This window comes from Akebia trifoliata, chromosome 13 (genome assembly GCF_017979445.1).
Source record: "Akebia trifoliata isolate Shusen 1 chromosome 13, ASM1797944v1, whole genome shotgun sequence".
In the NCBI taxonomy this organism is placed as follows: Eukaryota; Viridiplantae; Streptophyta; class Magnoliopsida; order Ranunculales; family Lardizabalaceae; genus Akebia; species Akebia trifoliata.
In genome coordinates, this window is record NC_141387.1 from 6515795 (window position 1) to 6543666 (window position 27872).

The 27872-nt window shown below is 34.1% G+C and overlaps 1 protein-coding gene and 1 long non-coding RNA gene across 2 annotated transcripts in view; both read right to left on the reverse strand.

The window, feature by feature from the left end:
- Positions 1-513: 513 nt before the first annotated feature.
- Positions 514-27846, reverse strand: LOC147387589 (uncharacterized). The gene is made up of 2 exons (XR_015171217.1): positions 26589-27846; positions 514-597 (listed from the first exon to the last, which is right to left on the reverse strand). It is a non-coding gene; the product is annotated as an uncharacterized LOC147387589 (long non-coding RNA).
- The window catches only part of LOC147387590 (disease resistance RPP13-like protein 4), a 76753-nt gene continuing 49463 nt past the window's right edge, over positions 583-27872 (reverse strand). Inside the window, exon 3 of the mRNA XM_086420483.1 lies at positions 583-3384. Coding sequence (XP_086276609.1) covers positions 765-3380 — 2616 coding nt within the window. The 5' untranslated portion in view covers positions 3381-3384 and the 3' untranslated portion in view covers positions 583-764. The remainder of the gene's footprint in view (positions 3385-27872) is intronic.

Consider the following 27872-nt stretch of genomic DNA (forward strand, 5'->3'; position numbering starts at 1 on the left):
AGATGGTACACAGAGCCAATCTCGAAGAGTTGAGCTAAGCATAATAGTAGAGTAAAAAAAATATTTCTTCTCAACGCGTGTTTCCTTTGAGTATATTTTGATTGTGTGGACATCTTATCAAGTTGAGCGAACTCGTAGAACCCTTAGGAAAGATTAACGGTTTCGCTCCGTCCAAAAATGAAAAGAAAATCGACAATGAAAAATTCGACGCTGTCATATATTGGCTTTCTCAAAAATCAATTCAAAGCACATCCATTTTTATAGACAGATTGATCGATTGATCAATCTCAGAACATTTCAAGCCCATAACACTACTATTGGTATGTAATATCTCTCATAGCTGAATGAGGAAAATAACCATATAATGGGCCTAGTCCAAGAAACACTTTCCAAAGCCGCCCATTTACAATTGTGACGCATCCTAATAATGTTGAATAAGTACTGAAAACTCCTATATTTATCGCGGGGGCTAAAGAGTAGCATAAATAATATATAGTTTCATGAAGTAATATGGAATGCAAATGTACGGGGCACGTGCAGCCCCCTTTCTCCACACACGCATCAATAAATTTCTGGGATTAATTCAAGTCAAGACCTCTGTTTCTTGATTGGAAAAAAAACAGACAAACAATAAAATATGATACAATAAGATTAATACAACAAACAAAGAAAGAAACAAGTAAACACACAAACAATAAATAAAGAGCAAGCATGCAGTTCCTTAGTAAAAGAGATTGTCACCATATGAGATTGCTCCAAGGAGTTTAATTTCCCATTCGTCCTGCTGCTTCTTCTTCTTCATGCTCCTCTTCTTTCACCCAAGTGCCGTCATCATAACTCCAAGGAGGTGATTTGAGTTTGGGACAATATTCAAGTTCAAGTTGTCTTAAGAATGGCATTGCCTTTTTCATCCTAATCCAATCTACCTCCAAGTTTGGTAGACGATCGAAGATTAAGTTCTCTAATTCCCAAACCACGTTGCCATTCCCAAAGAACTTTCTACTCATTCCAGTAATGTTTTCTGAAGAATTGATATAAAGTCTTTGCAAATTTGGAAGAGTAGTTGGATTGATCCATACTGGTGTCATTTCTCCTGGATACTCTCTGAATCGTAGTTCCTGAAGCTTCTGAAGAGGGGGAATCTCATAATCAACTTTCCTTATGATTTGCTCACTTATCCCACCTTTGAATTCTACCACTAACAACTCAAGTTGTATGAGCTCAGATAAGACTTTCAATTCCTCTTCTTTTAAATGATCTTCTGAACAGATGATAATCTCGAGTTTTTTGAGTAGCGTCAACTTTTTCAAGTCAGAAAGGTGACTCCCATCTTCAATATTGGAATTTGCAAGCCTAAACCCCCAAAGTAGTTCAAGGTTTGCTAGCTTTCCAACCCCCTTGGGTAGATACTCTATTTTTCCACATCCTTCTACCACCAAAATGGTTAGTTTCTCCAAAGTCGTCACCTGTTTAGGAAGCCCTTTTAAATCATCACAATTTCCTAGACAAATAACTTGAAGGTTTTGAAGTTTTTCTATAGAATCCGGGAGTTCGTCCAAACAAGAGTTTATTATAAAGAGGCAAATAAGATGTGATAGAGATCCTATCCCACTCCACCAGTTCACCTCGGAAGGGACTATTTTTGAAATGTTACGATACTCGAATTGGATATGTAAGACCCTCAACCATTTGAATTGGGGTCCCATATTTAAAGAAAAAAACTTGTTTTCATCCAAGCTTACCCCCATCATTGTCCGCAAAAATTGGGAATTGATTTGATCCATCTTTGAATTCTCAAGGTGTAGACGACGTGTTTTTTCTGTACAAGTTACCGCGCCCCTGTCATCTAATCCCCAAAATTTTTCTTCCTTGGCAATATTTATAATCATGTCGCGTACCATATCATGGACTTTACACGTAGAACATCTTCTTTCATATTGATCCATCTCTTCAACTAGTAACAAACTACGGCCAATTAATTCATCAAAGTAATCTAACCCAATCTCATATGCAGTCCTTCCATTCCTTTCTCGAACAAATCCCTCACCAATCCAGCCAAAAACAACTTCAGTATCAGATATTTCATAATCTTCTGGATATGCTCCAAAATATAACATACAAGGCTTCAAATGTGTTGGAAGCTCTTCGTAACTTAACTGTAGTGGAGAGGAAATTAGCACATCTTGGACCGCCAACTCTTGCTTTAGATGCATAGATATTCGCCTCCACTCGTGGATAGAGTCTCCTTTCCCTAGCATCACTCCACCAATGACCTTGATTGCCAAAGGAAGTCCTTTACATTTATAAACTATCTCACGGCCGATGTGTTCTATTTTTGGATTTGGACATTGACCTCCATTGTTTGCAAATGCTATTTTTGCAAATAATGACCAATCGTCTCCATTAGAAAGAACTTTCGGGCGATGTATGTGACTTTCAATGGCTCCCATTGATTGAGCCACTGACTCATTCCTTGTCGTAATAACAACACAACCACCCTTGTTTGTTTGAGACAAAACAGACTTCAAGCTCTCCCACCACAATCCTTCATGAATTCCCCAGACATCATCCAAGATAATCAAGTACCTCTTCTCATCCAACTGGTTACGAAGCTCTTCCAGTAGTCCACATAAATCAATGTTTTCTAATTTCTTGTCCGGATTCAGTTTTCCCAAAAGATTCTTGACTAATTCATCATATTTGAATGTTTGGGAAACTATTGCAAACAAGACATGATCGAAGGAATCCTTCACACATTGATCATTCATTATCTTTTGAGCAAGGGTCGTTTTGCCTATCCCGCCCATCCCCACAATCCCAATGACCCTCATGGGTCCATGTGCTTCAATGGCCCATTGCTTAATTTTCTTTGTATCATCTTCTAGGCCTACTATGTTAGCATCATTCATCAAGATTGGATATCTTGTTGGTCGACTAGTTCCGGCATGTTCATCACTAGGAAGATTGATAGGTGAAGGCATGTAAGTTTTCATTCTCTCTCTAAGATCTCCGATTTCTTGATTTATTTGAGTTAGTCTCTTTCCCATTTGGTAACGGTGTTTTAATAATGAAAAAGAGTAGCGACAGATGAACTTTGATTCCCGTCTTTTTCTTTGTTGTTGTCTTAGAAACAACTCACAATCTTCTGTAATATCGTCTGCTTCATATAGTAATTCTGTGAGTTCCCTTGCAGCATTCTTCAGAGGTTCATTTCGATCCTTTATCCTCACGCTATTTGCGACTTGGAGAAAGCTTTTCATGTGGGGAAGTTCTTTTTGCATTTTTCTAAATTGTTTGTGGAATTCAAGCACTAGACACCCTTCATTTAAAAGACCTTTAAGCAATTTTTCTACTAGAACACTAACAACTGCTTCCACCATTTTCCTGTAAAAGTGTAACGTTTTGTTAGTAATATAACAATAGAAGTGTAAAGGTTAACACAATCATATGCATGAGCACACAAGTTATAATGCATGGACTTGTTACCTAGACCTAAGATTTAAGTGTGGCCCACTAGCCTCCTCAATTTGGTTATTTCATTGTTTTAGATTCTAAGCAAAAAAAAATAAAAAAAATAGGAATCCCAATCATTTATATCTTTGAAAGGGAACCCTCTATTTTAAGATTAATTAGTAAGAGACCACGATGGATTAGAAAACCTTTCAAAAGAGGACTAGTCTAGGCACTCTGTCTTCTCTCAAGTCTCATCTATATAGATTTTTCATGGTCGTTTCAACAAGGTTCTAACAACTTAGGAAATATTTTAAAATGATCAAAATCTTGATCTGAGATGTATTAAGATTGAGTCGGATTTTCTGTTATTAATCAATGGCCTCCCTAGAACTAATCTACCTTGGAATTGGACTCTTGAACCATATTTAATTTCAAGTGCAAAATGGAATTAATTAAGTGGGTAGCTATTGTGCTAGGGAACTCTCTTATCTTTTCTAATTTAATTATTAAAAAAAAATAAAAATTTATAGGAGATTTATTATCTTTGCCTGTAATTAGGCTTGTAGTTTAAAGATTCTTAGACCTCTGTAACATTTCTCAAGTTTATACATAATAAGAATTTACCTGTTTAGCTAAAAATAAAAATGAATCGGCCTCCCTTATGGTGTATTCTTCTAAGATATTAATAATCTATGTAAGATGAATGTATGCTAGGTTTAATACGCACATGTGGTATCAAATCCTTGGTTCGATGAACCAGCACATTTTGAAAATAATTCCATATTTCGATATTTGGATCAGTTGATTTTTCCAATTTTAGTTCAATTAGTTTCTGGATTTTGAACTACTGATTTTCCTTTTCTAGTTTAATCGATTTTTTCAATTACAGGACCAATCAGTTTCTTCAATTTTAGTTTAATCAGTTTTCTAATTTTGGTTCAATAGATTTTTCCAATTTTAGTTCAATTGATTTTTCCAATTTAGGGCAATTGTTATTTATGAGTTTTAGTTCAACCAAATATTAAGGTTTATTGTTTTAGTTAATTAAATTAGTGAAAATAAGGTATATTTGTCTTTTAATATTATCTCAGATATTAAATTTTATCATTTATGATATATTAGTGCAAAAATATTGCATGTTATGATCACAATAGATAATGATTATGAAATTATTATGTTAAATTTCATGTAAGAAAAATAGTGACTGTTATTGGCTGAATTTACTTTGATATGTATTATTGGCCTAGTAGGTCTTAAAGTGGTCTAATTAATAAATAAAATTTATGAATTTAAAATTAAATTAAAGAATAGTCAATACGGTAACATTATATATGAACTATAATATTTATAATGACCATTACAACTAAAAGAGTGGGTCAAGATTAAAAGAGAGTCTTGTCCAAACTGATTATTATTATTTGTATCATCTATTAATGAATGAATACATAAAGGTAACAGGATTAATTGAATAAATCATGTAAAATCCATTAGTCTTGTAGGGCGATAAATTTAAGTGATATTAATGATTTATCATAATAAAATTTAGAGAGATTTATAGGGTAGACATATCTATGGCAATTTTATTACAAAAAGTCTTTTACTTGGCAATCCGACAACATGAACAGCCTTCTAAATTTGATGGAAAAACTAAGATTCGGATTAAGGAAAAAAAAAAAAAACTTTTGAGTTTGATCAAAAGTATTGAAAATGGATGGCTAATGAAATCCCAAATTTAAAACTAAGATTTAACGGTGACAATTAATATTTTTTAAAAAGAAAATTTTCTTCGATTTTCTTTTGTTCCTTCATAGTCCTCAAATTCTTATGATTTCCTATAATTTCATTCCTTCTCTTTTCTTTGGCACACTTGATGTAGAAATTACGCACGTTTAGGACTGCTGTCACATTTTGACAATTTTAAAAATCACGCTACACTAAATACATGCGACCACGAGACATATAGATTATAGTTTTTGGGACGGACGAAACTTCTCGTCAACATTTGACAATAAAAAATAATTAAAATATCCATGATATCCGACTAATACTTAGAAACTGCACTACACTAGAAAGCTCAATTCCGAAATCTAGAAATCATCACTTGGGAAAAAACTAAGGGCCTGTTTGGATTGACTTCTCAAAGTGCTTCTGACTCTTACAAGGAGTCAGAAGCACTTACTCGTTCATTTGGGTATTTAATGCTTTGAAAAAATACTTTTTAAAAGAGTCAAAATAGTGCTTTTATGAGAAGTACCGAAATTGGTACTTCTTAATTTCGTTTTTGCGGAGAACAATTTTCCCGTCAAATTTTTTCACAACTTTCCAATTTTACCCCTTCGTTTTATTTAATCGGTCTTTTATCCTAATTTAACGAAACGTAAAACAGAAGAACTCTGTCTTCTCCACACTATATATTGAAGAAGCAGATCGTGAGACTCGTTCGACAGAGCCGAGAGTCATCTCTCTCCCTCCGACTGGCTTTTCCCTCCTGCGATTACGGTGGCTGACCCCATCAACGGAAACCCTCAACAGAAACCCTCAACGACACTCTCAACGGTGGCGAGATCGTTCTCATCCTTGAAACCCTCAACAGAGAGAGGTAATTTTTTTTCTTTTTTAATCCCACTTTGAAGTTCTCGATTGAAAACACAACAGAGAGGTATAACCCTCTTCTGTTCTTCTATAACTGATTTGTCGACTGAACCTCGACAGAGAGAGGTAACTCTCATTTGAATCTCTTTGAAATTTCGACTAAACCTCGACTGAACCTTGCTCTCTTCTCAAAATCTATTTAGAAACTCAATTTTGATTTTTTTTCAAATGGTTTTAAAAAAAAAAAATCAAAATTGAGAGTTACCTCTCTCTATTGAGGTTCAGTCGACAAATCTATTTAGAAACTCAATTTTGATTTTTTTTTCAAATGGTTTTAAAAAAAAAATTTTAAATTGAGAGTTACCTCTCTCTGTCGAGGTTCAGTCGACAAATGTGTATAGAAAGTCAATTTTGAATTTTTTTTTTAGAACGGCCTTTTTGTTCTTTAGAAAAAATAAAATAATAATAAAGTTAATTGTTAATGTTGGTGTTTCTTTTTCACCAATGTTTACGTTTAGGAACATTTGCTAAAAACTTATTCTAATGGGTTGAAAAGGAAGGGTATGTAGGACTATAGCCTACGGTTTCAGTTTTTATTTTTTTAATCTGACCTTCAACACAATATGTAAATCATTGATTCTTTCGAATTCCATTCGTATTTTTCCTATGTTTAGTTGTAATAAGAGGAATGGGTTTGTTTGGATCGGATTTTTTTACTAAATATTATAATGGTGGTCTTGCTATTGTGATTGTATAAGCTCAAAGTGGGGATTAACCCAAAATTATCATCAAGATGCTTAGGTCTCATTTCTTGTGAAGTGTTTTTTTTTTCAAATGTTTTAAGGTGAAGTATGTTCCTACTTTGTACTTCATTACTTGCATGTTTGAGCTGATATGTTGTGTAACTAGTTAGAGTGGTTGAATATTGCTTGCTCATGGATGAGATTGAATTTACTTATTTATTTATTTAGTCTCATGTTCATTCGAGGTCGTGTTTTAGGCTTTGATGACATATTGGAGTGCTTGAATTGATAATATTTATATGAACTGTTACATGGATGTTAAATTGTGTATTATGTAGGTATTTTTTTATCAGAAAAATTTCATACGTTCATTTTTAAGAGGAGATGCTGCCGAAATTTCGATAGAATTATAAAATTTATAAATTTATTTAAATTAAAAATAATTATTTTTATAATTTTTTAATATATAAATATATATATATATATATGGGTCCCTTTCAGCAACAAATATTTTGGCAAAACATTTTTCAAAACATGGGTTAGAGATCTTGGAATGGGTTGATTTTTGGTGAGGATGATCTCTACGGTGAGGAGATTATCCTCACCAAAAATCAGCCCATTCCAAAACTTCTAGCCCCGTGTTTACAAGTTGAAAAATCGTGGACCGTCCATTTTTTGTAAACCATTTTTGATGGGTTAGAAGTTTTGGAATGGGCTGATTTTTGGTGATGATGATCTCCTCACCGTAGAGATCATCCTCACCAAAAATCAGCCCATTCCAAAACCTCTAACCCATATTTTGAAAAATGTTTTGCCAAAATGTTTGTTGCTGAACATTTCCCTATATATATATATATGGGAGCGGTTCGGCAACCCTAAAGTTTGCCAAGTTTGGTGCCAAACATTTTTTGTAAATCACTTTTGATGGGGTTAGAAGTTTTGGAATAGGCTGATTTTTGGTGAGGATGATCTCCTCATCATAAAGATCATCCTCACAAAAAATCAGCTCATTCCAAAGCTTCTAACCCATATTTTGAAAAATGTTTGGCACCAAACTTGGCAAACTTTAGGGTTGCTGAACCGTCCCCTATATATATATATATATATATATATATATATATATATATATATATATATATAGTGTAATAATATATTTTTTAAGGTATTCAGATCATTTTTTGTACATTCTAGGTGCATTATCAACATTAAAGGTATTCTTTCTCTCTCTCTCTCTCTCTCTCTCTCTCTCTCTCTCTCTCTCAATTATATTTCTATTTGCTAGATTTAGGATTTTATATGAGCCTTATCCTAATTGTAAACAATCTTAAGAGTACGTAATACAAGTCCTACATCAGACATACATTGTCTTATCTCTTCTATTAGTTTTAAATCCTATAAAAGAAGTTTATGATCGACGTGATATAATTATATAATTTTATGATTTAAAAGTTACTATTAACTGAATAAATTATATTTTTGGATAAATTTAATATATTTCTACTATATGAACATCTTTGTTTATTGGTATGACGATCACATATAAATTTTGTTTATGAATGTTTTTTATTCATTTTACATATGTTGGTGTGATTATTACATATGGTTTAATGTATGATGATACAGGTTTTATTATATGATAGTTGTTATGTTTTTATACAGATTTTATTTTTCATATGTTCAATATTTAGGGAAGGTTCTGTCGAATTTAAAAAAAAAAAATAAGAATAAGTATATTTTGAGTAATTGTAATAAGAAGCTTATTGGTGCAAGAGCCTTCTTTAAAGGGTACGAGACAGCTATGGGACGATTAAATGAGATAGTTGATTAACGATCGGCCAGGGACAATGAAGGGCATGTGACCCACACTGCTTCGAATTGTAATAAGAAGCTTATTGGTTCCCAATTGCTTCTATTAGAGCTTGTTTAATAATGAAATTTCAATATATAATATGAATTTTGAGTTGTTTAGCATAATTTGGAACTTGTTTTATGATTTTTTTTTGTTTTTTTTTTTTTTTTGAATTTTTGAATTATTATTTCGTTTATTGTGATTGGTGAATCAGAGAATCGTGCTATTGTTTGTTAAATCTCCAAATTCGATGGTCATATTCAGGGTCGTCAAAAAAAAATTCTACAAGAAAATATTTGACTGGCATATTTGATGGGAGGGTCCGTCAAATTTCTCAAAATTTGATGGGTTAAGACTGTCAAATATGGGCTTTTTTCACATAGTGGAGTCACCGTCATACCATGTGTGATCCCCTTCCTATCATGTAGGAACACCCTCGTATCATGTATGATCCCCTTCCTATCATGTAGTCACCCCCCCTTCCTATCATGTAGGGTCATTGTCATACCATAGTCACCCTCACATCATGTGTGCTCAGCCTCAATACAGGGGCAAATCAAGAATGATGATGACAATGAGGATAGTCGATCTCAAGAAGTTACTAGTGCCTACTACCTGCGCAATAGGGCAGAATTCTCTAAAAATGATGATGGGTTATGCAAAAGCATAGATGATAACCTCAATATGTACCAAGATGGTTATTAGCCATACTGTACTTGTAGTTGAAGGAGTGTCGTATGTCTATATATATTTGAAAATCTTATGAATTAAATGATTTTAATGAAACGTACTTATCAAATATGTGCTTTATTGAATTAGGAACAATAGTTCGCATTTTACTAGGAAATTGGAGGCATTATGACTGAAACGATACCCAGCCACTCGAGCTCAGTAGCCTGGAATATTACAAATGATTACCGAAGGTGGAAATAAGACGACAAAAGGCTAAGTTGTTGGAAAATAACCCAAATTTCTTCAAAATGAATAGAGAAAAACGATTTCTCCCTTGGGATATCTTCAAGTTTGGTCAATTTCTTGAGTATGTGGAGAAGTTTCGTCGAACTTATTGAAAATTTAAAAGTAAACAAAATATTTTTATGGTCAAGCAATTAATATGGGACAAGGGTGGAAGCCTAAATAATATGATGTAAATTAGTGTCGCTAATTGCAATCAAAGAAATAATAGACATAAAGCTTATCTTATTTTATTTATCTCTAATTGTTTTATTTTTTTAAAAAAAAATTTAGGACAACATGCATCCGAGAAGGATACCAATCAACCCAATGAGCGAAGCCTTCGAAGTCATTTCAGTTTTAGCTACCTTAATGCATCAACAACAACACAATCAATCCACCTTAACCCTAGTAATAGACAGGACTAGCACAATAGAAAGGTTTAAAAGGTGACCCTTTCTCAGGGACCAGAGTTACTCTAAAAGCAGAAAGTTGGGTACAGAGTTTGGAAAAGACATTTAGGTGGGTGATGAGATGTGAGGATCGCGAGCAACCATAAATGGCTATCTGCTTGTTGACTGGAGAAGCCCGATGACCAAAGGCCTATTTCTTGGGCTAGAATCGTGGAATTGTTTTATAAAAAGTACTTCTTGACATCCATGGGGAAGAGGAAGGAGATTGCATTCCTCCAACTTAGTTACTCAGGGTAACATGATTGTCACCCATTATGAACAAAGATTCAATGAACTCTCCTTATGTGGGACCCACATGAGTTAGGTTTTGTTTTTTAAAAGAAAAACAAAACAAAACCTAGCCGGACATATATATATAAAAAGAGAAATAGAGAGAGAGAGAGTCGCCGCTTTTGGGAAGAGAGAATTGGGTTTTGTTTTGATCCTTCCATCAAAGATTGGAACATCGTCAGTGGTCCGATCTTGATCAAATTCCAGCATATTGTTCTTTACGACAAGTGCTACGCATCGACTGGTGTCGATAATAGATTTTCTTCTTCAGTTGTTCGGTGAGATCTTTCTTATTCTTGTTGAAATCCACTTTATATAGTGAGGAAAATTTGTTTTTAATCCAAGAATAGATATATTCTTGATGAACTGGTAGCCTTTAGATATTTTTCTAGAGAAGACTGTGTATCCTATTATTATTCATAATGGAAGTTTTGACTGGACTAGGTCTCGTGGTTTTTTCCTTTTTCCTTGGAGGGTTTTCCACGTAAAATTGTGGTGTCGTACTTGATTATATTTCTGCACTGTGATTGAGTTATTTTATTCCTATTGATTATCTAATTTATACAAAGTGGGTAGATAAATTTCGTTGTGCCTTGTGTTTGGTGTTCACCCCTTAACAAAGTGGTATCAGAGCGTTGGTTGTGGATTTCTTGTGTAAATTGAATGGAAGAGTCATATAATAGCATGGTTAAATTCACAGCTTCCAATTATTCAATTTGGAATACTATGATGGAGGATATTTTATATTGCAAAGAATTGTTTGAACCTATTGAGTTGAAGGGTGTCAAACCTATTGCGAAAACCGATGATGATTGGAAGAAATTGAATAGGAAAGTCGTCGGACAAATTAGGCAGTGGGTTGATCAAAGTTTCTTCCATCATGTCGCCAAGGAAGTTGATGCTTACAGTCTTTGGCAGAAATTAGAGAGTCTTTATGAAAAAAGACTGCTCAAAATAAAGTTTTATGATAAGAAGGCTTGTGAATTTGAAGTACAAAGATGGGCAGAATGTTACGAAGCATTTGAGTAATTTTCAAGGATTGCTGAATGAGCTGTCTACAATGACACTTATGCTAGATGATGAGGTGCAAGCATTACTTGTGTTGAGTTCTTTGCCAGACAGTTGGGAAACCTTGGTGGTGTCACTTAGTAATTCTGCTCCCAACGGTGTGATGACTATGGGTATAGTAAAAGACATCATGTTTAATGAAGAAGCAAGAAGAAAAGAGCAATGTATTTCTTCTCATTCATAGGCACTTGTTATAGAAATGCGGAAGATAAGCAAAAGTAGAAAACCACACGGTTATAACAGTCGTGACAAGTCAAGGGGAAAATCTAACTCAAGAACAAACATAAAATGTTTTTATTGTGACAAGCCTGGGCATATCAAAAAGGAGTGCAGAAAATTTAAAAGGGAACAGTTGAAAGAAAAAGGCGAAGAACAGAAAGATAAAAAAGACATTGCAGCAGTTGCATCTGATGGTGATGTGGTATTTGTTTACGATGATGCTTATGTTAATCTCACATGTCAGGACTCTACGTGGATAATTGATACAGCAGCTTCTTTTCATATTACTCCACATAGAGATTTCTTCTCTTCTTTTGCCAGTGATAGCTATGGTTGGGTCAGGATGGGAAATGAAGTAAAATGTGAAATTATGGGCATTGGAGAGGTACAGTTGGAAACCAACATTGGGTGCAAATTGCTTCTCAAAGATGTCAGATATGTTCTTAATATGCGCTTCAACTTGATTTATATTGGGAAACTTGATGATGAAGGCTACCATAATTACCTTGGAGGTGGACAGTGGAAACTTAGTAAGTATTCTTTTATTTTAGCCAGGGGGAGGAAAATTAACACTCTCTACAAGATAGAAGCAAAATTAGTCAAGAGAGATGTCAATGTTGTTGAGAATGAAACCTCCACTGAGCTATGGCATAAGAGGTTTGGTCACATGAGTGAGAAAGGACTTCAGGTTCTTGCCAAAAAGCAGCTCCTACCTAATAGCAAAGGTATGCTACTAACGCCCTGTACTCATTGTCTTGTTGGAAAACAAAGAAGAGTTTCATTTAAAAAATCCCCACCATCAAGAAAGACTAATATTCTTGATTTAGTACACACTGATGTTTGCACTATGAATAGTAAAACTCTTAGTGGTGCACTTTATTCTGTAACCTGTATTGATGACCACTCTAGAAAAGTATGGGTTTTTACTTTAAAAACTAAATACCAGGTACTAGACATGTTCAAAGTATTTCACATGATAGTTGAAAGGAAAGCTGGAAGGCAGCTGAAATAGGTTAGAGCTGATAATGGTGGAGAGTACAGAGGGTCGTTTGAACAGTATTACAGAAGCCATGGTATCAGGCTTGAGAAAACTGTACCCAAGACTCCGCAGCATAATGGTGTAGCAAAGATAATGAATAGAACCATTTGTGAAAGAATCAGGTGTATGCTCTCTCATGCAAATTGCCTAAATCCTTTTGGGGTGAGGCAATGAGGACCTCAGTTGACTTAATCAATCTTTCCCCGTCAGTTCCTTTGGATTGTAACATACCTCAAAGGGTTTGGACAGGTAAAAATGTTTATTTTGAGTACTTGAGAGTGTTTGGCTGTAGGGAATTTGTTCATATTCCCAAGGATGAGAGATCCAAGCTTGATAGCAAAGCCAAGCAGTGTATCTTCATGGGTTATGAGCAGGAGGAGTTTGGTTACAGATTGTGGGATCTAGTCAGTAAGAAAATCATACGGAGCAGAGATGTTGTCTTCTTTGAAGATCAAATCATTGAAAACATATTTCAGAAAAAGTCAAAGTTTTTCAAGGAAGACCGTGTTGATTTGGATCTAGTTGTTCCTCCTAGTGTGACGCATAATGAACATAAAAGATATGTACTAGAAGAATAGATTGATACAGTTAGTGAAAATACTGAGCCTACATTTGATAATGTGGAGTTACAAGAACAACTTGAGCAAGCTTTTTTGAAACCATCTGCTGAGATTCAGTTGAGAAGATCCACCAGAGAGCACTAACCTTCCAGAAGATATTCAGTTAATGAGTATATGTTACTTTCTAATTGAGGAGAACCAGAAAGTTATCAAAATTTGTGGTTAGAAGCCATGTAAGAAGAGATGAAATCCTTACATGAGAACCACACATATGAGTTGGTTGAACTGCCTAAGGGCAAAAAACACTCAAGAATAGATGGATATTCAGGTGCAAGATTGAGCCAAACAAATCACAACTAAGGTACAAGGCGCGATTGGTTGTAAAAGGGTTTGGACAAAAGAAAGGCATTGACTTCGAAGAAATTTTTTCACCTGTGGTAAATATGTCTTCTATCCGAGTTGTTTTGGGTTTGGCTGCCAATATGAATTTGGAGATTGAACAACTTGATGTAAAGATTGTTTTCCTCCATGGTGACTTGGAGGAGGAAATCTACATGGAGCAACCAGAGGGGTTCACAGCTAAAGGCAAGGAACATCTAGTGTGTCAGTTGAAAAAGAGTTTCTATGGACTTAAGCAGGCACCGAGACAATGGTATAAGAAATTCGATTCCTTTATGGTTGAGCACGGGGTGTGACAGAACTACTTCTGATCATTGTGTATTTGTGAAGAAGTTTTCTGATGGCGAATTTATTATCCTCTTACTATATGTGGATGACATGTTGATAGTTGGTCGTGATACTGGCAAAATTGACAAACTGAAGAGGGAATTGAGTAAGTCTTTTTCTATGAAGGACTTGAGACCCGCAAAACAAATTCTTGGTATGAATATTTCTCGTGACAGGGAAAATGCAAGATTGTGGCTATCACAATAGAGTTATATCGAGAAGGTATTGGACAGATTCAACATGAGCAAGGCAAAATCAGTGAGTTCTTCCACTTGCTGGCCATTTGAAGTTGAGTTCAAAAGAAAGTCCTACGAGTGAGAAAGAAGAAGAAGAAATGAAGAAAGTGCCTTATACATCAACTGTGGGTAGCTTAATGTACGTCATGGTGTGCACGAGGCCTGATATCGCTCATGCTGTTGGAGTTGTCAGTCGGTTCTTTTCTAATCTCGGCAAAGAACATTGGACAACTGTGAAAACGTCATCGATCCGCGGGGTGTGCAGATCCACTTTTGATTTTTGAAGTTTGGGAGTTACCACCTAGTTATTACGGTCTAGGAACTGAGCATTGACTCTAATAGATAAAAACAACTAATCTACGAAAGAAACTATGGTTCGGGGATTACGTTACGGGGTTGGAAGGTGTTAGGCACCAACCCCGCCCGGCAAACGTCGGTCTCTACTATTTTCCAAAAAGGGATTACATTGCTAACAGACCTAAAATAAATGAATAAAACAAATAAAATATACCTATACGACGATCGCAATGATTTGTTCCCTCAGAATTGGTAGAATGACTCCTCGTAAAATACTCATCGCTTTGTTTCCGTCACTCGATCTGCTTCGGATCTTCAAGATGAAGTACCTCCTTCTTAGATCTAAGTATTTCTTAATTTTTTATGGATTTTTGGATATTTTTTGAAGATTTTTTAGTATTTTTTTGGCAAATCCTAGGGTTTGGATGATAAGTAGAGAGTTAGGGCTTCAAAATCAGGGTTTGGGGAAGATTAGTGGGATTTTTTGACCTACTTTTTCTAGGATTTTTTTTACCAGCGAGATTAGGTTGTGGAGGCTCCTATTTATAGATTTTTTGGAAGAATTAGGGTTTGACTAGGTCTCCTTTTAGATAAGGTGAATTAGGATTTTGACTTAAGTCTTATGAGATTAACTTAGTTTCTTTATATTAGGTTTTAATTAGGGTTTTGACTTAAGTCTTATGAGATTGACTTGGTTTAGATTTTTAAATTAATTTTATTAAGATTTTACTTTACGTTAATTAATATTTTATTTATTAATTTCGAAATTAAAAATTTTAAAAATTAAAAAATTATCATTTTACCCCCGAAGAGAACTTTTGCATTTCAAGTCGGTTTTTGATGTTCCGGGATGTTTTGGAATCGATTTTTCGTAAAAAATTTAATGGGACTATTGGTTTGTATCATTTACGAATTTTTTGGCATGAAATGATCGCGAACCTATGAGGGGTATTTTCGTAATTTTGTCGAATCTGATGAAAATTGGTAAAATAGTTTATTTGCTTTCACTTTGTTATTTTATGTGTTCGAAAGGATTTTCCTAAGCATAAAGGGGGCTCTAAGGTTGTTTTGATGTTAGGGGTATTTTGGTAATTTGATCATTTTTTAGTGATTTTTATCGTAAAACTTCTTTTTGTTTGTGAAATGATGATTTCTATGTTTTAGGGGTTATATTTTTCTAGTGTAGCGTGGTTTCTACAGTTTTGTTAGTTTAAGATACCTTATCCGAATTTTTGAAACATATCTAGTACCAAATAAAGCATTGGAATAATCATCCATCATTGGGAATCATCACAATCGGATTGACGAGTTGATTAATCAGGTGACTGCAAAAATGAGGTGTCTACAAGCTGTGAAATGGATCCTTAGGTATCTTAGAGGTACTACGAGAGTATGTTTGTGCTTCGGCAATGGTAAGCATGTGCTTGATGGGTTCATAGATGCGTATATGACTGGTGATATTGATTCTAGAAAATCTATTTCAGGGTACCTGATTACTTATTCAGGGGGAGCAGTATCATGGCAATCCAGATTACATAAATGTGTTGTTTTGTCTACTACAGAGGTAGAGTACATTGCTATCATAGAAGCCGCCAAAGAATTGCTATGGATGAAGAAGTTCTTACTAGAACAAGGTTTACAACAAGAGAAGTATTTGCTTTACTATGACAGTTAGAGTGTCATCCATCTCAGTAAGAATTCGACTTTCCATTCCAGATCTAAACAGATTGATGTCAGGTATCATTGGATTCGTGATGCACTGGATGAGAAATTGTTACAGATTGAGAAAATTCATACTGATGATAATGGTCAGATATGATGATAAAAGCGTTGCCTATACAGAAGATTGAAACCTGTAGAAAAGTGGCGATCTTGGTGGAGCCCCCCACATTATCGGGAGGGGGAGATTTGTTAAGCGGTCCTTCTTATGTGGGACTTACATGAGTTAGGTTTTGTTTTTTAAAAGAAAAACAAAACAAAACCTAGCCGGACATATATATATATAAAGAGAGAGAGAGAGAGAGAGAGAGAGAGAGAGAGAGAGAGAGAGAGAGAGAGAAAGAAAAAGAGAGAAATAGCCGTCGCTTTTGGGAAGAGAGAATTTAGGTTTTTGTTTTGATCCTTCCGTCAGAGATTGGAAGATTGTCAGTGGTCCAATCTTGATCAAATTCCAACATATTGTTCCTGACGACAAGTGCTATGCATCGACTGGTGTCGATAATAGATTTTCTTCTTCAGTTGTTCGGTGAGATCTTTCTTATTCTTGTTGAAATCCACTTTATATAGTGAGGAAAATTTGTTTTTAATCCAAGAATAGATATATTCTTGATGAACTGGTAGCCTCTAGATATCTTTCTAGAGAAAACTCTGTATCCTATTATTATTCATAGTGGAAGTTTTGACTGGACAAGGTCCCATGATTTTTTCCCTTCTCCTTAGAGGGTTTTCCACGTAAAATTGTGGTGTCATACTTGCTTATATTTTCTGCATTGTGATTGAGTTATTTTATTGCTAATGACTATTTAACTTATATAAAGTGGGTAGATAAATTCCGTTGTGCCTTGTGTTTGGTATTCACCCCTTAACATATTTCTTGGGCAAGAATCGTGGAATTGTTTTATAACAATTACTTCTTGACATCCATGGGGAAGAGGAAGGAGATTGAATTCCTCCAACTTAGTTACTCAGGGTAACATGATTGTCACCCATTATGAACAAAGATTCAATGAACTCTCCTTATTCGCCTCGAAATTAGTAGAAGATAAACAATAGAGAGTAGATAAGTTTCAGTAAGGATTAAAACCAGACATCAAAGGGGAGCTCGCAGTACAACAATTTACTTCATTCACCGACATCCTTTGTTGAGCCTTATAAGTAGAACGAGTTCATGAAGAATTTCAAAAGTATCCCGAAAACAAAGGGAAAAATAAAATAAAATAATTCAGTAAAAAATGAAATGTATACATGAAGAAAAAAAAAAGATTTTTTTTTACAGATATTAGTTGGGTATGTTACTAACAGCTGCCCCTCATGGGTTAACGTTATTTCAGCACAATGTTTATTGAAAATTTTTTTTTTTTTTTTGGTAAATTTGAGTGTTTTAAATTTTGGGTCCTCTTTTAATCCTTTTATAATGATCCATTCAGACTTTTCCCAGAAGTTTAAAATCTTAAATACAATAATAATATATATATTTTTAAGAGAGCCTATTTTGGTTCGTACCTGTTTCGCCGTCCCCTGTGAATTCGGGTTTCCTCTGAATGGGAGATATGCAGAGAGGAAAGATACGAAACGGTTTGATGAGTTTTGAGTTTCGAGGGAGGGAAAAAGTTTGGGGTGCTGCGATGTAATTTGAGGGGTGTTAGTAGAGGATGTAATTAAATCAAACTTAAAAAGAAAAAAAAAGATGCTGTTTTAAACGATCTTCAAGTCTATGCAGATCTAGTAGTTGTATTATGTTTGGTCAAAGATGGCGGCCATCCTTCGTTGACCATCTTTGACAAAACATTAGACAATTATAATACATGAACAATAGAGAAACATCTAACGGTTGTATTGTGCTTGTCTTCTTTGTTCAATTGAAGCTTAAAAAAGATAAATAGACTTAATTTTTTTTTTTTTATTTAGAAAGTGGAGTTTGATTTACTCCACTTTTTCTCTACTCTTAATGCTCTTTGTTAAAAAAATGTTTAGTAGCCAACATTAGGCACCACACCATAGGCATGGGTCAGTGGAGCCTAGAGAAAATGTGCTCAACGCACATGACATGAATAGTATTTCTTTGCCTTAATAGGGTGGCCATTTTTTTCATTCCACTTTAATAAAGGTCGTCATATGACATGCTTTTGTTAGTGTTGAACTTCTTACAAACAAACAAACAATTCCTTCATTCTTTCTCATTTTTCTTAATATTTATTGGTTACCTCAATTTTAGACTAATTGAGAGGGAGGAATTTTCCCTATTATTCTTAAACCATCATGCCGTCAACCCACGATTCTACACAAAAGCAGGAACTTTGAGTTGAGACACCGATGGGAGCATTTAATCGAATGAATTTTGTGGCTTTGACATAATAGTTCCAATCTAAGTATAACTATATTTAGATCCTTTCTTTCTAAATTATATACATCTAATTTAACTGATTCGGAAAATTTGCCCAATGGGTACTAAAGATTACTACAAATTAGCACAAATTCTACATATAAAACGCGATGATTACATAGAGAGCCACAGAGTGAAACAAACACTAGAATCAATTTTACAAACACACAACATGCACGTACAAGTAATAGAATAAAACATTGAAGAAATCTTCATACCTTAATTTAGAGTTTTGATTGAGTTAGAAAAGTAGGATGAATGAATAAGCTTTCAAGTTTCAACTGTAAGATGAGAGACCTAAATGATGGATGTTTAGCTTCATATCATTTAACTTCCAACTAAGCAACAAAGTTTGACTTTTTAGTTGACTCGACTCAGATGTTCATGGAGTCAAATCAATTTGATGGCTTGCAAGTCGACTCAGATAAGTTAAATAAAAATATTTATAGATATTTTAAATTATTAATATGTATTTTATAATAAAAAAATATTTCTTATTTTGTTCTCCAAGAAAATGTTAAATATAATCCTCTGAATTCTAATTAATTTTTTCTGAACCAAATCGGTTCATTTTTGAGTTGACTCAATCAAGTTATTGAGTTGACACTACTTTACCGAGTTGGTTCTACGAGTTAGTTAGAATAAGTTTTGAGCCAAATCATCTCAAACCAATTAAGTGGGGATGGTATCTTTGAACTTAATACAGAGACTTCTGGTGTTTATTATTATACTAACATAATAAGCACAAAGACCGACTAGGAGGATATTGATAACTATTAGATAATTCTCAAAATTTGAAATTAGAATTTCGATGATAATCTAGTGGCCTTGAAAGCAATAAGAAGGATTAGGTTCCACCAACTAAACATAGATTATAGAATTATAATTGAAGAAGGTGAGCAAGTGGCAATAAATAAAGAAGTTTAAGAGTGTATTTTTTATTATCTCCGTAATGTTTCTTATATGTAAAAAAGAATACTTGACCTCAGGCCTTGAATTTGATCCAATTGATCATAAAATAGTCTATCTGGATCCTATGAAACAAGGAGTTGGACTGCTATCGATACTACAAGACAATCAGAATCAACAATGGGATCCAAGTTCAATTTTAGAAAGGAATATTGTTACTTTTCAGTGCAATAGACATGATTCAAATAAGGTCATTTACATATTTTTCTTAAAACTAATTACGATAGAAAAAAAAAAAAAAAAAACTTTTATTTGTGTTAGTGGAACTAATACTATGTCTGCTTTTACTACTTACGCCTTAATTCTTTAAATATCACAGTAAAATTGTGGAACAAATGACGGTTTGTATTAGTCGTTTCATTCGTTCTAATAGAAACGACTCCAAGTACAATTGCCCCATTATAGTTTCGCCATCGATCAAAATCGTTTAGTTCTTTGAACTAAACGAACCCCATTATAGTTTCATGAAGCAGATTTTGATTTGAACTCCTTTGTTAACAGTTTCATTACAATACTATGGTATTTTCGTTGGGCTTCGTTTAGGGTAAAATTATGGAAAATTATTTTCACTGTTAGAGTTGCATAAAATATATATATATATATATATATATATATATATATATATATATATATATATATATATATATATATATATATATATATATATATATATATATATTATTTTAATTTGACTTTTGTGATAATTATATAAAAAAATCATGATAAAATCTTTCTTTTGTGAAAAATTGAATTATTATTCTCCAATTTCTTAAATTATTAGATAGATACTATTGGCACGCCAAATTTTAATTATGACAATCCAATTTCTTAAATTATTTATGACACCCCAATTAAAGATTAAAACACAATCTGCAAAAAATTACAAGGGTTTGGCACAAATTATAATCTAAACATTATGACATTTGTTCAAACAATTTTAGTAGTTGTTTGCAAGTATGGTTAAGCTCATATAAAATCCTAAACAAAATAAAATAAAATAAAAAAGTTGATAACCTAGCAAAAGACTGAGAGAGTTTCTATTGGCACCCTCAACTTCTTGTTGGATCAATTCCTGGTTTGATTTGATCCTTATTAGGTTGGTCTCAGATCGACCTTGACTTGCTCCTGACCTGAAACTTTGGACAAGAACTACATTATGATAACGACAATGACCACCATCTACACAATTAGGGCCATCGTCAAAGTTCTTGCCCGGCCCATAGGTATTTGGGAAAATTTCCTTGTATAGAAAATACATTGTAATATAAATTATCAGGCCGGGTCAAACTGTCCTGAACCTAGATCTAATCCATTAACTAAATGGGCCTAGCCCTAAAAACGCTATACAAATCCAATTCACATCCCGGCCCATTGACTACTGTGACACACCCTAATAATGTTGAAAAAACTATGGAGTCATGATGTAATTGTCCAAATGTATTGATCAATGGAAACCTTCTCAACGAAAAACCTATTGTAATTTGTTGGTCAAACGAGTAAGATGGTACACAGAGCCAATCTGGAAGTGTTGAGCTAAGTTTAATAATAGAGTAAAAAAAATATTTCTTCTCAACGCTTGTTTCCTTTGAGGCTATTTTGATTGTGTGGATGTCTTAAAGAGTTGAGCAAACTCATAGAACCATTAGAAAAGATTGACCTATGCCTCATCAGGGGATTAGCTTGAGTTTGGTCTGTCACATAATAATCCAAATGTATGAATTGATGGTGAAGCATGCATGCATGCATCACGAGACGAAACAAATGAGGTGGTAAATTATATTGTGAACAACAACCGAGAACAAAGAACCAAGTGACAAATTATGAAATAGGTTTGCCTATATCTAGGCACAACCCGAGGATGAGTTTTGATCTTGGAGACATTACTAGGCATGATCCCTTGAAATTAAGACTGGTTCTGTCCCTGTTGGTGCCTAAGCCATTTATGGGCCTTAGTATTAGATCATGAGAGGTGCAAACTTAGACCATTCCAAAGATAAAATGTAGAGAGTGGACATCATGAAGCTCACAATCTTGATAAAACTTCTCCAGAATCAAACACTATGCAGCATCCAGTAACATGGAAAGCATCATATTTCTCTTTTCTTAATTTATTTGAACATTTGTTTTATTTATGCCTTGTATTCTATTGGTAGAATGGACTGTACAAGAAGGAGCGATTCCGTGGGACTAGTTCCACATTGAGCTAACTAATGGGTTGTAAGAGGGTAGTGCCAACCCCCTTCTCCATCCATCTACACCCCTGAAGGTTTGGGCATGGATCTCTTAGACACTAATTTTTGGGATGGCATTTTTTCCCTCAATCTCTTACTATTTGTTAGGGAAATACGGTATTCTGAGAAGAAAAAGCGAGTTAGTTAATTGCTATTCAGGTAAACAAAAAGGAGTAGTCTTGGATTGGGAATCTAGTTGCATATCACCTATTTTCTTGCACTCCGTTGCTATGATTACAATTCAAACAAGCAAAAAAAATAAATAAATAAAAACAAAACAAAAAGATTTCATTGTCGTCCTCATCTTCTTCTTCTTGATCAATTTCGAGGGTCTAGCTCCACACGATATAGAATGGTGTCCCATTCCTATACAAAAATAAGTGTCTAAGTGACACATGTTTATTGAAAATGAAACACATTGGGCTGCATTTCATAGAGAAAAATGGCTTGGCTTGGTTAGGAACTCAATGTGTTTAAACTTCTACCAAAACAAGCCACGTAGATACCATTCTGGATCTTGTCTCTCTTTTTTATGAGAGTTAATATTTGGCATCCCTACTTTTACTTATTACACTCCAATTTCTTAGAAGTTTAAAATCTTAAATACAATAATAATAAAAAATTTATCATAATAATAGTTCCAAGAAAACCTTGTTCAATTTCAGCCTCCAAACAAGGTATTAGGGGAGGGTATTTCAGTCCAAATGCAATAACTTTCGTCATTTCTGTAGAAGTTGGCATTTGGCAATATTCACATTAGACAATTATTATTATACATGAACAACAGAGAATTGTGCTCGTCTTCTTTGTTCAATTGGAACCTAAAAAGGATAAATAGACTTAATTTTTATACTTGATGATTAAAATAAAGATGTTTGCTAAGATTTAGTTCCCACCACTTTCAAATAACATTTAGATAGGCACCACATAGCCATGGGTGAGTGGAGTTCAGAATGATGTGTTACACATGCTCGAGACAAAAAAAAAATGGGCCGATGCGTACTCTGTCTTTCTTTCAACCAAAATCACTATCAAATAAAGACTATGACTCCATATCTAACAAAGATCACAAAACAGACTACAGTTTATGAGCGATTAGAACCTTTTGGTAGACCCACAAAAAAGAAAACAAATCAATTGAGCTTACGGAAATACCCATTACATTGATTCCTCTACTATAGTATTATTTATCTATTTCAGCCTCCAAACAAGATATTAGAGGAGGGCATCTCAGTCGAAATACTACTTTTGTCATTTATATACCTTAATTCTTCGTTCCTTTCTTGTTGGGAGAAGAAAAGAAAATACAAAATTGATGAAAATTAATAGGTTTGGGTGATAATATTGTTAACTTATTTAACACGATTATTAAATGGGTTGGATTTGTTATGTAGGTAAACATCTTTGTGAAACTCACTTAGTAATTTGATCATTAAATATTTCACTAAACACCTTATATGTCACACCTTCCAAGATCTTATTTGATAATGACAATAAAAGGATAACCCAACTAATTATAACAAATGCAAAGAAGATAACACAACCACATAAAAAAAAACAGTAAGAACACAATACTCACAACACAAGATTTTATATGGTTCACTCAAAGATTACGTTCATGGAGGTATAAGCGTTGAAGATCGATTTCACTATGAAGAAAATTAAGCAAATCGATATAAGGAAATACCTTTATTACTTAGCTTCACCTTCTTCTAGATCTTAATCTTCCCAAACTTCTTAACCTCTCCTCTCTTGGAATTTTTTTTTTTTCTTTACTCTATTTTCTAGAAAAGATTTATACTTGAAGTTAGACTTCATATAACAAAAGAAAACAAAACTCATTTTACAAGCACCACATAAGTGAGTCACTTATATAAGTTACAAGTTCAACCCAAATTACCTTGGACCGATCTAAAAAATACACATACTTGGACTAGACCTAATTGATTTTGAGTCATACTTCAACAATCTCCATTTTAGCGAAAAAAACTTTTCAACCCTTAGAAACGTTGGAACCTCAACGTGTTTATAACACCTCCACTTTGATGAAAAATCTCTCATCTAAGTATAACTATATTTAGATAAAATTCTTTTTAAGTTATATACATCTAATTTAACTGATTCGGAAAATTTGACCAATGAATATTTAAGATTATTACAAATTAGCACAAATTCTACATAAAGAATTCAAAAATTATAGAGAGAACCACAGAGTGAAACAAACACTAGAATCAATTTTACAATGTCTTCACATTTACTCTTCTTTACACTGAATATTTAATTGACTAACCCTGAGGGAGTGGCTCAATGGCAATTTCAAATCTAATAAGTGATGAGAGTCCATAGGTTGTGTGGTCAATACCCAACATGAACAATATTTCCTGGAGGCCACTCGCGAGGGCGTTCCCTTACTTACCTGGTGTGTGTGATGTGCGAGCGCTGCACATGCCTGGGGAGGATCCCATAGGCCTTAGTTTTGGCCCTGACTCATCTGATCCCGTATGCTCTACATACATGTGGCACCCAATGGTGATTTTGGGCGTCACGTTGACATGTGGTCCATAGAGACTAATGGTCTTTCGGTCCATATTACTTATATATATATAACTGACTCGGAAAATTTTGCCAATGGGTACTTAAGATTGTTACAAATTAGCACAAATTAAACATCAAAATTTGATTTTTCTTCATTTAATATCGAAGTTTGATACTTGATAGAGTTATAGAATCCACTGTTTCTACTTCAAAAAGAATTAAAAATATATAACTGAAGAAGAATTTGAAGTTGTGAGAGAAACAGATTGACTTTGAAGGATTCGATGTTTGATGGTTCTAGCAATCTACCATCCAACTGTTCTTCTTAGAAAAACTGGTGCAGCCGCCATTTCCTTTGGCGCATGGTGCACGCAAGGGAAACAAAGGGGATAAAATTTACTGTTGTGGATCCTGGGCTTAAATCTAAGTTTCGAATTCTTTTCTACCTAGAATATCAACATGGCCCACTCGGTTTGGGTTGTCAATGGATTGAAGTAGACTCAAAATCCGATCCATTGTGATCCGAAAACTTCGGATCTGGATCGATGTTTTCAATTCCAAAAGGGATTCGATCCAATATCTATTGAATCAACTTTGACCCGATCAGATAAAATTTTAGAAAGTATATAAATTGAATTACATATTTGTTGAAATGTATGAGGTTTATTTAGATTTGCCACTACGAGCGTGTTTGATTGCAGAGAAAATATTACTTACCAAATCCTTTGCTAGGCAAATCCTTTTCTTCCGTTTGAGTACCAAATAGAAAATTTTGCGAAAAATTATTTTCTTTGTTAGAGTTGCATAAAAAAATGACCAAAAAAAAAAATATTATTTTTAGATATCTTTTTTGATATAAAAAATCATGATAAAATCTTTCTTTGGTGGAAAATTGAATTATTACTCTCCAATTTCTTAAATTATTAGATCCATATTATTGGTACCCCAAATTTTAATTATTACACCCCAATTTCTTAAATTATTTATCACACCCCAATCAAAGATTAAAACACAATCTCCAAAATTTTACAAAGGTTTGGCACAAGTTATAATCTCAACATTATAACACTCATTCAAACAATTTTAGTAGTTGTTTGCAATTATGATTAAGCTCATATAAAATCCTAAACAAAAAAAATTAAAAAAAAAGATAGATGATAACCTAGCAAAAGACGGAGAGAGTTTCTATTGGCACCACAACTTCTTGTTGGATCAATTTCTGGTTTGATTTGATCCTTATCGGGTTGGTCTCGGATCGACCTTGACTTGATGCTGAAACTTTGGACAAGAACTATAATATGCTAACAGTGATGACAACGATCTACACAATTAGGTATTTGGGAAAATTTCCTTGTATAGAAAATACATTGTAATATAAACTATCAGGCAAGGCCAAACTGGCTTGTCCAACAGGCCTGAATCCAGCACTAATCCATTAACTAAATGGGCCTAGCCCTAAAAACACTATCCAAACCCAATTCACAACCCGACCCATTGACTACTGTACCACACCCTAATAATGTTGAAAAAACTATTGAGTCATGATGTAATTGTCCAAATGTATTGATCTATGGAAACCTTCTCAACAAAAAAAAAAAGAAGAAAAAAACCATTGTAATTTGATGGTACACAGAGCCAATCTCGAAGAGTTGAGCTAAGCATAATAGTTGAGAAAAAAAAATATTTCTTCTCAACGCGTGTTTCCTTTGAGTATATTTTGATTGTGTGGACGTCTTATCAAGTTGAGCGAACTCGTAGAACCCTTAGGAAAGATTAACGGTTTCGCTCCGTCCAAAAATGAAAAGAAAATCGACATTGAAAAATTCGACGCTGTCGTATATTGGCTTTCTCAAAAATCAATTCAAAGCACATCCATTTTTATAGACAGATTGATCGATTGATCAATCTCAGAACATTTCAGGTCCATAACACTGCTATTGGTATGTAATATCTCTCATAGCTGAATGAGGAAAATAACCATATAATGGGCCTAGTCCAAGAAACACTTTCCAAAGCCGCCCATTTACAATTGTGACGCATCCTAATAATGTTGAACAAGTACGGAAAACTCCTATATTTACCGTGGGGGCTAAAGAGTAGCATAAATAATATATAGTTTCAAGAACTCTGTTTCTTGGTTGGAAAAAAAAACAGACAAGCAATAAAATATGATACAATAAAATTAATACAACAAACAAAGTAAGAAACAAGTAAACACACAAACAATAAATAAAGAGCGAGCATGCAGTTCCTTAGTAAAAGAGATTCTCACCATATGAGATAGCTCCAAGGAGTTTAATTTCCCATTCGTCCTGCTGCTTCTTCTTCTTCATGCTCCTCTTCTTTCGCCCAAGTGCCGTCATCATAACTCCAAGGAGGTGATGTGAGTTTGTCACAATATTTAATTTCAAGTTGTCTTAAGAATGGCATTGCCTTTTTCATCCTAATCCAATCTACCTCCAAGTTTGGTAGAATATGGAAGATTAAGTTCTCCAATTCCCAAACCACATTGTCATTCCCAAAGAATTTTGTACTCATTCTAGTAATGTTTATTGAAGAACCGATATAAAGTCGTTGCAAATTTGGAAGAGTAGTTGGATTGATCCATGCTGGTGTCGTTTCGCCTGAATACTTAAAGAATGTTAGTTCCTGAAGCTTCTGAAGAGGAGGAATCTCATAATCAACTTTCCCTATGATTTGCTAACTTATCCCACCTTTGAATTCTACCAATAACCAGTCAAGTTGTATGAGCTCAGATAAGACTTTCAATTCCTCTTCTTTTAAATGATCTTCTGATTCGATGATAATCTCGAGTTTTCTGAGTAGCGTCAACTTTTTCAAGTCAGAAAGGTGACTCCCATCTTCTACATTGGAATTTGCAAACGTAAACCCCCAAAGTAGTTCAAGGTTTGCTAGCTTTCCAACCCACTTGGGTAGATACTCTATTTGTTCACATTCTTCTACCACCAAATTGGTTAGTTTCTCAAAAGTCATCACCTGTCTAGGAAGCCCTTTTAGATTATCACAAGCTACTAGACAAAGAACTTGAAGGTTTTGAAGTTTTTCTATAGAATCAGGGAGTTCGTCCAAACATGAATTCCTTATTACGAGGCAAATAAGATGTGACAGACATCCTATCCCACTCCACCAATTCACCTCTTCTGAAATGTTTCCCCACTTTAATTTGATATGTAAAACCCTCAACCATTTTAATTGGGGTAATTTGGGTCCAACATTTGAGGCAAACTCCTTTTCGTACAAATCCACCCTGGTCATTGTTCGCAAAAATTGGGAATTGATTTGATCCATCTTTGAATTCTCAAGGTGTGGACAGCGTGTTTTTTCTGTACAAGTTACCGTGCCCTTGTCGTCTAATCCCCTAAAATTTTCTTCCTTGGCAATATTTATAATCATGTCACGTACCATATCATGGACTTTACATGTAAAATATCTTCTACCAAATATTTCCTTTTGTTCACCTAGTAACAAACTACAACCAATTAATTCATCAAAGTAATCTAACCCAATCTCATATGTAGTCCTTCCATCCCTTTCT